The 11,764-nt window shown below is 47.9% G+C and overlaps 2 protein-coding genes across 2 annotated transcripts; one reads left to right on the forward strand and one right to left on the reverse strand.

Annotated features, from left to right (window-relative positions):
- The first annotated feature begins 2,944 nt into the window (after nucleotides 1-2,944).
- On the forward strand, nucleotides 2,945-4,813 carry ATP5MF (ATP synthase membrane subunit f). The gene is made up of 4 exons (XM_027683443.1): nucleotides 2,945-3,026; nucleotides 3,119-3,226; nucleotides 4,171-4,287; nucleotides 4,631-4,813. The coding sequence occupies exons 1-4, from the start codon at nucleotides 3,011-3,013 to the stop codon at nucleotides 4,657-4,659; spliced, it is 270 nt and encodes an 89-aa protein (XP_027539244.1). The 5' UTR covers nucleotides 2,945-3,010; the 3' UTR covers nucleotides 4,660-4,813.
- A 581-nt stretch (nucleotides 4,814-5,394) lies between these two features.
- Nucleotides 5,395-11,758, reverse strand: CPSF4 (cleavage and polyadenylation specific factor 4). The gene is made up of 8 exons (XM_027683438.1): nucleotides 11,522-11,758; nucleotides 10,553-10,603; nucleotides 9,898-10,050; nucleotides 9,015-9,110; nucleotides 8,770-8,863; nucleotides 7,985-8,057; nucleotides 7,351-7,443; nucleotides 5,395-6,614 (listed from the first exon to the last, which is right to left on the reverse strand). Exons 1-8 carry the CDS (start codon nucleotides 11,622-11,624, stop codon nucleotides 6,546-6,548), a joined length of 732 nt encoding a protein of 243 aa, XP_027539239.1. The 5' UTR covers nucleotides 11,625-11,758; the 3' UTR covers nucleotides 5,395-6,545.
- Nucleotides 11,759-11,764: the final 6 nt, after the last annotated feature.

Below are 11,764 nucleotides of genomic sequence, written 5' to 3' on the forward strand. Positions count from 1 at the left end.
CTTGCAAGCAGAGACACATCAGAAACACCTTCCTTTGTCACTCCTCCTCCCATCTGGGTCAACCAACAAGACCCTGAATTTTGGCCAGCAGCACAGGTCAGAGGGAGGAAATGTGCTGCAAAACCTCCTGCACATCTGTACCATTTCACTCTTCCTGCTTGGGTCAGGTTAAGGTGGCATAAAGACACAGCCCTGTTCCTCTTACGCTGCCAGAGCGGGCGGCTCAAGCCCAGGGTTGGGGCACTGCTGTCTCTGGTTGCATTGGAGATGGAGCCTCACTCAGGATTTCCATTGCTACCCTAACAAACCAAATTTCCCCTGATCTTGCTACGGGCAGTTTGAGCTTTTCTGCTCTGCAGAGAACTCCTTAAAATGAGGCCCCCAGCACTGGCTTTCTTCCTGTAGGTGAATTAATCTGCCTTGCATGGGTAATCCTATTTAAAACAATAGGTTGCCTTGCAAGAATGAGGGAAGATAGTCTGGAGCATGATTTTCTGTAAGTACTGTAAAAAGGCCACATAGTAGTTCATCAGGAGACACTTCAACCATAAAATGACAGTTACCGGTAAAGTTCACTAATAAAATAAAAGATAATTTAATAAGTGGATTTTTAACCCGTTTAACAGAGTCTAAATTTGGAAGCCTTTCTTCAGGTGATCAGGCACACTATGCCTTCATACTCTTACTCTCTGTTATTAATTGAACTAAAAAAAAATGAGGTAGTAATCTATTCCTTCTGCTTTTATTTTTATGTTATGAGAGAGCACTATTCAATGTAAATAAATTAATTTTGGTTAAAGAGCAGGTGAAGCTGGACATGGAGACCAGTCTCTGAGTGATGTGTGTGACACGGTGCCATATCTCTTGAGACAACATGGGTCCCACACCTCAACTGATTTAATACCAGGTAACACAACCCTGCAGATTCTAATCCAAGAATCCTGCAGTGGCAGGAGGGAGGCGTGTGGAATAAGACTCTGTGACCTAAGAGCAGTAAAAGCTGCAGAGATTAGAGTTTATGTAGGAGCCCTGTGGGCTCCCCTCAGCGTCTTTAATTTAGTTTTCATCTCTGATCCGCTCTAACAGTCCTCTGTGGGATGGATATTTCATGTCTGGGAAACCTGGGGAGCTGGCTGACCTGCCAGGAGCTGCGGGGGACGGCTTCTCCCTGGTTGCTGCTGCATCACTTTGCTCTTCAGCTTCGGCACAATCATCAACAACAAACCCTGACACTGTTACGAACCTGTGAGGGAGGATTTGAAGCCTCTAGAGGTCACTAAATGGGGACCATTCCTGCAGCGGCTGCATCCGCTGCCCGCGAGTGACACCTGCTGGGTCCCAGGGCTGCAGGTCTGTGTCTGCTCAGGGCGGACCTTCTGGGGGTCTGCGCGCACTAAACCCCCCAGAAAGGCTCTGGGCAACCTGAGATAAATCTGGGTGGCTCTTTCCTGCTCTGCTCCGTGCTGGCGCGGCCTCACCTCCAGTCCTGGGTGTGGATTGTGGGCACCACAATACAAGATATAAAGCTATCAGAAGGAGGGCTATGGAGGTGGGGAAGGGTCTAGAGGGGCCATATGAGGAGTGGTTGAGGTCACTTGGTCTGCTCAGCCTGGAGGAGGCTGAGGGGAGACTCATCAGGGTCTGCAGCTTCCACATGAGGGGCAGCTCCAATCTCTGCTCCCTGTGACCAGTGACAGGACCCGAGGGAATGGCTGGTGCTGTGACAGGGGAGGGTTAGGCTGGATATAAGGAAAAGGTTCTTCCCCCAGAAGGTGGTTGGGCACTGACCAGGCTCCCCAGGGCAGTGGGCACAGCCCCAAGGCTGACAGAGCTCCAGGAGTGTTTGGACAACGTTCTCAGGGACAGGGTGGGACTGTTGGGGTGTCCACGAAGGGCCAGGATTTGGACTGGATGATCTTTTATGGGGCCCTTCCAACTCAGGCATTCTGATTCCTGTTGCAGGAAGGCAAATCTTGTCTCTATCCGCACATTAACTCTTCCACCACTCTGGTTGTGCAGGTTTACTTACACCACATACCAATGACCCAGCCTCTCTTTTTGCCTTTGACACTCTTCCCGAGGAGCTTTTGTAGAACACAGTATTTTCCCACAGGGAAAAGTCCAGAGTGGGCACCAAAATGGGATTTCTTACAGTACAATAAACGACAACAAATGTCAATGTATGTTGCAGTATATACTGTCTATATACTGTCTATGAACTCACATTTACAGTGTTAGAGCTGCAACTTCACGACACACTGGCAAAGGTTCTTTTGTGGGACATCAGCGGGACTGCTGATGAAGTCTTGTGATGATGCTGATGAGGATTTGTGAATTTTTCCTATATATTCTCACAATATGAAACACCAGCAAGGAGGGCACCGATACCCCACACAGTACATTGGGACTGTCCAAGGCACTGCCCTGGGGCATCGGAGAACAAACACCCTAGGGAGCTGTTTGCCATCCCCTGAGGGGACCTGCTGGAGCGGGACTGGAGAGAAAGCCCCACAGCCCAGGACACGGTGCCAGGCTGGCAGTGCCCCCACACAGCCCTCAGCCTGCAGCCCCCATTGGGAACTGACCCGCAGTGAGCAGATCATGGAATCATAAGAGTTTTAAGGGGTTGGAATGGACCTTAAAGATCATCTCGTTCCACTCCATTGCCGTGGGCAGGGCCACCTCCCACTATCCCAGGTTGCTCCAAGCCCCGTCCAACCTGGCATTGGACAACCCCAGGGATGGGGCAGCCACGGCTTTTCTGGGCAACCTCTGCCGGGGCCTCACCGCCCTCACAGGGAAGAATTTCTTCCCGACATCTAACCTGAATTTCCCCCCTCTCAGTTTGTACTCGTTACTCCGTGTCCCGCCCCAGGGTCAGGACGGACCCCAGGACCCGCCCTGAGGGGCCCGCGCCCTCCCCAACATGGCGCCGCCCCCTCCCCGCCCCATCCGGGTCCCCCCGCCCTCCCTCCCGTGGTGCCCCGCGCGCCGCTCCGGCCACTCCAAGATGGCGCAGCCGCCGGGTGAGTGCGGGGGCTCCAAGGTGACCGCGGCCCCCTCACCCCTCCTGCCCTGCCTCCCCTCTCACCCCGCTCTCTCCCTCTCCCCGCCGCAGTTCTCCTCAAGGACATGAAGCTGATGGACGTGAAGCTGGGCCAGCTGCCCTCCTGGCTGGCCATGAGGGACTTCACCCCCGGCGGCATCGTGGGGGCCTGTCGACGAGGTGAGGGGGGCGCGGAGGGCGAGAATCCCTGAATCCCTTCTCCTGACGGAGCCAGGGAGAGCAGCACACAAGCATCTCTGCCTGCCGGAGTGAATATTGGCTCGGGGGGGGGGGGCGTTTCTACAGCGCAGGGGCTGCTCCACGGAGGGCTTTGCCTTCCCAGAGCAGCTTCTCCTGTAGCACCTCGTTCTCCTATCCGTAAATTTGTTTCTCACGTGAACTTTACCCACCGGAGGTTTGTTTTCATAATTCCTTCTTGTATAAAGGGGAAATGGGATGCCCTTAGTCCTGAACCCATTGGCTGAAAATCTCCAAGTTTCCCATATCACAGGTCAATAAGAAATAATTTTAAAAAGTAGTTGAGCCCTGCAGATGGTAAGAAGGGACACAGGGCACTTAAAATCACTTGGGAAGAGCTTTGACCGGTGTCCTTTGCTGTAGGTACTGATCTCATTCGGGCAGATGCAAACACAAAATGTCAAATGCAAGTGTGTGCATTTGCTAATACCCACATGTATGTATATCATGTATATGCAATGGTGTGGAAGAATTAGAGAACTCCAAAGCAGCTTGAACTCATCAAAGTAGATTTAGACACAAAATATCAAATGCAAGTGTCTGCATAACATACATACACCAGTATGAAAGAATTAGATAACTCCTAAGTAGCTTGAGCTTATGAAAGTCACAATAATGTTTAGGGGAAAAATCATAAATGGCTTTTTTTCCCTTTTTTTTTTTTTTTAAGGCTTAGGGCTATTAACTTGAGATCACCTTGCTCAACTAACACACAGGTTGCCTCCTCCCAGACTTGCTTCTGAGACTTTCAGATGTGTTTCATTAGAAACAATTTGCTTAAGTTCTGTGAATCCAGGCTGCTTCTTTCTGACTCAGGAAAGCCCACAGCTCATCTGGCTGCTCTGAAAACTCTTCCTCCTCCCCAGGTTATGACAGATACTACAACAAATACATCAATGTGAAGAAGGGGGGCCTGGGAGGTATCTCCATGGTGCTGGCTGGGTATGTTGTTCTCAGCTACATCTGGAGCTACAGTCACATCAGTAAGTAAAAACAAGGCTCTCTGTCTGTGCAGGGCAGCTTGGAAGGTTGCTTGGGGTAATAAAAACAATCTGCTGCTGCTTTTAAAAATAAAATGAAAGATTGTGGGTAAACAAACTTAGCATAAAAACCTTGATTCTTTACTTGGTACATTACCAGCTGGCCAGTATTTTCTTGGCAATGAAAAGAAAGTTTAGGTCTTGGTACCTTTCTGACCTGACAGTACTTGAAAAATACATGTTCAGGGAGTTTTTTAGAGTGCTTTCTTGCCTGTAATTTCAAGTGTGGTGGGTTTTTTTTTCCTTGTGACTTGAGGAAAATTAACTTGCTGTGCCTTTGCTGCAGAGCACGACCGGCGCAGGAAATACCACTGAGGCACCATCAGTGTCAGAAGGTGAAGGTACAGCTCCTGAACAGCCCTGGCTGCTGGCACAGTTATCCTGACAGAAGACATCACAACTATTCACGTTAAATCTGTGCTGTTGTGACCAATAATAAAGTGCTTACACTTTATGTTTCCTGAGCTGACACTCTCCTTAATTGAGTTGTTAATTGTACTGTGCGTTCTCGGAGTTTCACCCCTCAGGGTAAGTTCAGAGGTGGTTGGGAAAGCATCTGCTCCTTGGACTGCATTGTGAACTGGGAGAACTATTGCCATTGATTCCCTGGTTGATAAAACTAAAAGCTTCCTCCTGGCCATTCCTGGCTGAGAGGATGTGTTTTGATTTGAAAGAATGTCTGAGCTTTAGGTGGCATGTTGGTGTTTCTGGTTCTAAGGCTGTCCCCAGGGACTGTGGGTATTTGGGCTGTTTTCCATAATTGCAGAGCACTGTCTGAGATGAGACAGGTCTGCAGCTCTCATTCTGTCACTGGGATTTTAATGCTCCTTGCCTCAGATAACCCAAAATTTCTGTCAAAACTCTACCTGCTTTCACTGCTAAATCTGGGAGGTCCTTCTGAGTGGGTCTAAGCTCACACACCTCAGCCTGGCCACTGTTCAGTCTCTGGGGGCACAAAGTGTTACAAAGAGTGTCTGACCTTAGACTTGAAACTTGCAGTGACTCACTCCACAGTGAAATAACTGCAGCCATTCACACCAACACAGACTCTTCTCTTAATCCAGCCAGATCACTTTGTTCTTAAAGAAAAATAAATTCACAGCCAGCTTTTGCCATCAGTACATTTCAATAAAAACAAAGTATAAAGGCAGGCAGCAAACGAGAGATGGGGTCGAATCAGTAAGGCTCACACTGGGGGGGGAAACAGGTTTTTTCTTTTTTTTTAATACATTTTTTGTCATTGGCCCTTTCAAAATAAGTCTTCTCAAAACAAATGGGGTTTGGGTTTGCAAAAAAATTGCTCTCAAAAGAAATCTCTACCACTTTTAAAAGCAGTGTTCCATAGGAAGATACAGCTCCACTTCCTGCTCTTCTCTAGGCTGTGGGAATCCCTGCTCAGTGTGAGCTGGATGATGGGGGCTGAGAGAAGGCTTTTCTATTCCTACTCTTCAAGCCATGCTCATTTCCCTCTTTGCTTTTTGCAAATGGAAACTGAGCACAGATGCAGCTTTCCTATTAGGATTTTTGTCCTGTTCCTTACTGTCTGGCTGAGAGGTTTTGCCAATTTATTCTCCCCTTGATTGGTTCTCACCCGGAAGATTAATTTCTAACCTTCAGTACAGCAAGAAGCACAGAAACAAAGCAAGTGGACACGAGTTTTACTGCCTGATGTACTTGAAGTGTTACGTCAGCCATCAGGACAAGCTTTACCAGGCTGGGCCTGGAAACATGACTTTGCTGTTTAGGAGCTACAGGACAGCAGAATCCCTGTTTCTCACTGAGGAGAAGGCATTGCAAGTGTAAAATTTTCCCAGTCAGTCTTCCTGCTTCCACAGGGAAGGCTGAAACGCTGTAGGTTCTCCAAAGAGAAGTGGCAGAAGGAAAATACTTCAAAGAAACACTGGCCTAAGATGTGTTTACCTGGGGTGCTGCACCAGTAAGGGGTTGGTTTATCTACTGGCTTTTAGATCTACCTTTCATCAGGGCTCAATGAAAACAGGCAGAGGTCAAAATCGGTTTTAAAAAGGTTAAAACTTAAAAAAAATTGGAGACAATTACAAAAATGTTGCTTAGCAGCAGCCAGCCTCTGACCAGTTCTTTCAGTAATGGCATTAAAAAACGACCTGATTAATAGCTCCAGACATAGTGCTAGGCAGAAACCTTTCCTCAGTGGCAACAGCAACCTTGCACCTTCTGCTCCTTCACTGTCCACTGAGAAAGGCCAGATGTCCTTTGGTGCATCTGTTGGCATAATGACCTTTTTCTCCACACTGCAAGAGAAAGAGAGACAGGAATTACTACACAGTTCCTTCTAGCTGCCTTTATCAAGGTAGCCAGCAACTGTTCCCATTTGGAAGCTTTTCCACACGTGCAAAATTTAGCAGGTGAAGTGAAACGTTGTCACAAGGGACATGATTTTTGGGCTGCTTCCACTCCTTGGAGCAAAAGCTGCTTCTGTGCTGGGAGCCAAGTGATGCCATTTTATTATAACCCACTACAAAGCAATGCTCACGACCACAAACAGCAAAGGGCTGTAAAACACAAGGAGAATTTCAACATTTGAGGGTTCCAAGACTACTCCATCTGATATGCACTACATCAGAGACCTGTGGGGAATCTCCTGATCTGCTCTCCTGAATTAAACAGAGCAAAGCGCCTCTGAACTTGAGAAAGTCATGAACAGACTCATGACTTTGCACCTTAAAGCTATTCAGAGAATATCCAGAGAAATGCCAATATCTGGTGCAACACCATTTTCCAGATGTGTAATTTGCTTGCAGGTAAAATAATAAGCAGCTGTTAAAGGTTTTCAGTGAAATGGATTCAGCTATTTAATACCCCCAATCCGATCACAGTGATTTTTACAGGCAGAGTTGACACGTATAGTGATGTAACTGCCAAGGCTGATAGAACAGGAAGATCCTTTGCCCTTTTCTAGTGCTACAGCTGGGGCTTGTGGGGAAAAACCCTTTTGTTTTCCCTCCTCATCCCTCCCCTCTGAATTACCTTGTAGCAGGTGACTTGCTCCAGGGGCCGGGGTCCTCTGTTCCCAGTGTTGTTGTTTTGAGACTGCATGACTCCAATGACTTGGGGTGTCCTCTGTTGGTTTGGAGAAGAGTTCTGACTCGTTAAGTGCATCAAGGATAAAGATCTCTGTGGTTGTTATTTTGTTTAGAAGGGAAAAAGAGCACCCCATAATGTCAAATGATCAATTTTCCTCCAAATCTGTGTGTGGGTGCTCTGCCAGCTGGAGCACCAGAGAGAAGAAATCAAGCACAGATTTCAAAGCCCAGAGATCCTGTTTTTCTCTGAAAGCAGATTTGGAGAGTAGGTTTAGGCTGCTAAAATATCATTGCCATCAAGGAGGGATGTCACACAGATTACACAAACTGGCAGACTGCTGCACAACCACATGTGACATGCTCCTGTGTCGCGTGGGAGTGTTCTGTGACCAGATCCCCGTGTCAAGTTGGAACAATTGTGGGGCTTTCATCACTATGATGCTCACTCCTTAATTCTCCCCTCCAGACCCAAGAGTCTGAGTGCCCAATTTTGGCTACTTGGACAATATATTCTACTTTAAAGCGCTGTGGGAAAGGCTTGAGGGCAGGCGTGTGGGGGAGGCAGGGGAAGTGTGTACCTTTTGCTGTGTTTGTGTCGGCTGAGGCAGTGGTGGTTGCTCTGTGGTTCCCATTGGCAGTTCAAACCGAGGGCTGGTTTAGATGGAAACAAGAAAATTGATTCTCAAATCATATGCCAACGTTTTAGCATCAGCTCAGTCAAGTAAATCCAAAGAACAGAACGTTCAGCCAATTGAATTTGGCTCACAGGAAACAGACCTCCCCCTTCCCACTTCTCTTTCCATGTGTGTAGCACATCCCTCTGCCTGTGAAGCCTTCTGGAATATAAAACCCTGTGATCCCACTGCACTGATGGCATCTAATCACCACTCCAGAGTCTTACTTGGAGCTCTCTGGAGAGACCCTGCCTCATATCACAGAATGGTTTGGGTTGGAAGGGACCTTAAAGCTCATCTTGTTCCACCCCCCTGCCATGGACAGGGACACCTTCCACTAGCCCAGGTTGCTCCAAGCCCTGTCCAACCTGGCCTTGGACACTTCCAGGGATGGGGCAGCCACAGCTTCTCTGGGCAACCTGTGCCAGGGCCTCACCACTCTCACAGGGAAAAATTTTTTCTGATATCTAATCTAAACCTACTTTCTTTTGGTTTAAAACCATCCCCCTTGTCCTGTCACTAATGCTCTTGTAAATAGTCTCTCTTTCCTCAGATGAGTAACAATTTGGCCAAACTAAACCTTGGCCAAACCTCCAAAGCCATTGGGAAGCACTGGAGCACCCTCATTTGACATTTACCAGATTCCAAGGGAAACAGAAGGTTCCAGGCCAGGCCTGGAGCATACTCACTGCATGAATTTACAGGCAGGTCCCTCTGGGCAGAATCCTACCAGGTAATTCACACAAATGACTCTCCGAGTGTGCCGGTGTCTGCAGAGGGGACCTGCAACACAGAGCTCAGCAGTGTCCATTCCATAAATCCCTACCCCAGCACTCAGCAGAGCAAGTACACCAGCAGATCATGCAAAGAGAGAACAGCAACACCCCACCCCTGATCTAGAACCACAGAAGCAGCAGCTGTGTGAGGTACATACCGTGTTTACAGAAGCCTCTGTCATACCAGGGACAGTCTTTGATCTTAGACTCCGGGTCAATGTGCAAGAATGGACATTCTTTGTTACTGCATTCCCCTGTACCAAAGGCAAACACACTTCTCAGTCAACGGTGCAGGTCTGAGTTCAAAATGACTCTCAAAACATCACCTGGATCGTGCAGCTCCCACAGGGCTGTTGCCAACACTTGTAAGTTCAGGCACAACAGCCTTACTGCCTGTCTTAACCTACATGGAGAACACCAAGGATTCATCCCTGGTGAGTAAAGTTCTACCAGACTGGATAATTTATGTGTGCTTTTAAAAACAATGGGGAAACTAAATTTGAAAGAGCAGTCATGATAACAAAACCCAAACATTTAGTGCACCAGAAGCGTGGAGAAACTACAAATTGCGCACTAACCTCAATCCAAGGAAACCTACAAGACTGTAGGTTTCTGGCAGCAAGTTGCCTCATTATGTCCAGATCTCCAGAGCTGGAAAGCAAGTGCATAAAAGTTTTGCACCCCCATGCCCTCTGCTGCTCATCAACTCCCCAAAATAAGTCATGCAAAGACCAACTGCTCAGCCTACTCATCTCTTACCCCAAAAAAAGAACATAAGGCATAAAACTCAGTGAAAACTTGAACTTCCCCCCTCTTCCTGCAAAGGGGACAAGCTCTCGAGAGTGAAGACATCTACATTATGTCACAAAGTTGGGTGGATAATAAGGTGAAGGACTAAGCAGATCTGAAAAAAATGATAATCCAACACCTCATCACACACAGAAGAACCGTAATGCTCTGAAGATGGATGAGAGGGATGCACCAGGATCCTCTTCACCAGACTCCCACACCAGCAAAGGACAACAAGCAGGGGCTACTTACCAAATTTGGAGTAGAAGTAACACTCAGGCATCTTGGTCATGTCATACTCGTGCAGAAACTCGCACTGGTCTCCCTTTTTGCACAGTCCTCGCAGCCAGTGTTTACAAACAACTGTCTTTTCCCCACTGATGTGTCGGAACGGGCACATGCCCCCTGTGGAAGGACGGATGGGTCAAGGAGAAGGGAGAAGAGAACAATTCAAATACGTCACAAGGAGGAACAGCAACACTTTGTTCCCCTCTGCAACAGGGGTTTCAGAAGACATCAGTTGTGATTTCAGCCTTAAGTGACAACAGCAAAAGAGGGAGTTCCAAAAAAAGTTTTGTGTAACCCTCTAAAAAAGTCTCCAGCTCTTAATCTTGACAACTGCAAACCACAGCAATTAATCCAGGCACATCCACAGCAAGGTCTGCGTGTGGCAAGTTCACACCTTCCTTAAACAGGAGCTTTCCTTATTCACCTCCCAATGTCTTTAAAATACACCATTATTTCCCAACTGCTGCAGTTATTCCAACATCCTTCAGTTATATCCTCTATCTGTGTTATCCCCTCAGCTTTACCGATCAAGAATACTATAAACAGAGCCAGAAAATCTGTTTTTCGCCCATCCACCCTGCAGGAATAATTGCATTTTCCACCATTCCATATGACTTGCCTTTTCCACATGCCGCCTTTAAAAAGAACTCACAGACAGCCGCGCCCGATTCTGTGGAGAACAAGGAAATATAGTTAATTTTAACAAAGCTTTGTGGCAACTTTTTAATTATTTCTCCCTAGAAGGACAATCTGGTCCTCAACATCGAAAGAAAAGTAGCGTTCTGGTTTGGGGAATTCACTTTTCTTGTTCAAGCCTGGCCCTCACAAATATCTGTAATTTTCTTGGGGGCACCAAGGGGAATTTGCAGAGATTTGGTGGTGCTTGTTTTGTTTTTCAGCTATTTTGGTTTTGTTGATTGGGTTGTCCTCTGCCATTAAGTCAATCATGTCAATAAATCACAGAATATTCTGAGTTGGAAGGGACCCACTAAGATCATTGAAGTCCAACTCCTGAACCCTTTACTCACAGTCTTGGCCTTAATAGTCTTATAGTTTTTAACCAGAACAGCCCGAAACAACCATTAGCATGTTATCCCTTGCTGATCCTCACCAACAGGAATGTTCAAGGGAGTTAAAACAAAAGTTTAGTAGACTAGCCAAAAAAATCCAGCAAACTACGAGTCTCCTGAGTCAGTTTGTGTCAGACTGAAGGAAAAGGTTTAGAGACTCAGCCACAGACAAATCTAAAGATGAGAACTCCCTGCCATTCAAAACGCTTCATGTATCAAGAAGAGATGAAAGAGGAAATATAAAGTACTGTGCAGGACAGTGATGTTTAATCAACATGAGCACCTCAGCGTTCATTTTTCCAGCGTGGCTAGGTACTAACGAGAGTTTTTGTTAAGTAGAAAACAAAAACATCCGGATTAGGACAGAAACCTCACGGGAAAGCGGAAGTTGGGTGGATCCAAGGATAAGACCCGAGGAAGACCCTGAGACCCCTGGAAACCTCCCACTCCACCCAGCCCAGCCCACCCTCCTCAGCCCCACAGCCCCAGCACCCAGGGAGGAGGGACCCCACACGCACTGTCCATGCCAGGGAAGGGCAGCGGCTGCGCCCCCAGCTGCTGCTCCACGGCCAGCTCCAGGTCGAACGTGATGTGGTCCACGCTGGCGATGAGCTCCTGCATGGTGGCAGCTGGGGGCCGGCGGCAGCGGGAGGGTAGGGGCGGAATGGTGGCAGTGGTGGCCGCGGCGGCCGGGCGGGCCCGGGCGGGCCCGGCCCGGCCCGCTCCGCTCCGCGCCGGCAGCGCCTGCGGTGAGGGGAGGC

This window comes from Neopelma chrysocephalum, unplaced genomic scaffold (genome assembly GCF_003984885.1).
Source record: "Neopelma chrysocephalum unplaced genomic scaffold, ASM398488v2 Primary Assembly neopelma1_65, whole genome shotgun sequence".
Taxonomy (NCBI): domain Eukaryota; kingdom Metazoa; phylum Chordata; class Aves; order Passeriformes; family Pipridae; genus Neopelma; species Neopelma chrysocephalum.

Coding starts and splice junctions, on each gene's coding strand:
- CPSF4 (XM_027683438.1), bottom strand. CDS start 11,624: ATGCAGGAGCTCATCGCCAGCGTGGACCACATCACGTTCGACCTGGAG. Junction 10,051..10,552: donor AAAGGCGGCATGTGGAAAAG/GCAAGTCATATG, acceptor GTCCTTCCACAG/GGGGCATGTGCCCGTTCCGA. Junction 7,444..7,984: donor CGACACAAACACAGCAAAAG/GTACACACTTCC, acceptor CCAAACCAACAG/AGGACACCCCAAGTCATTGG.
- ATP5MF (XM_027683443.1), top strand. Junction 3,227..4,170: donor CGTGGGGGCCTGTCGACGAG/GTGAGGGGGGCG, acceptor CCTCCTCCCCAG/GTTATGACAGATACTACAAC. Junction 4,288..4,630: donor CTGGAGCTACAGTCACATCA/GTAAGTAAAAAC, acceptor CCTTTGCTGCAG/AGCACGACCGGCGCAGGAAA.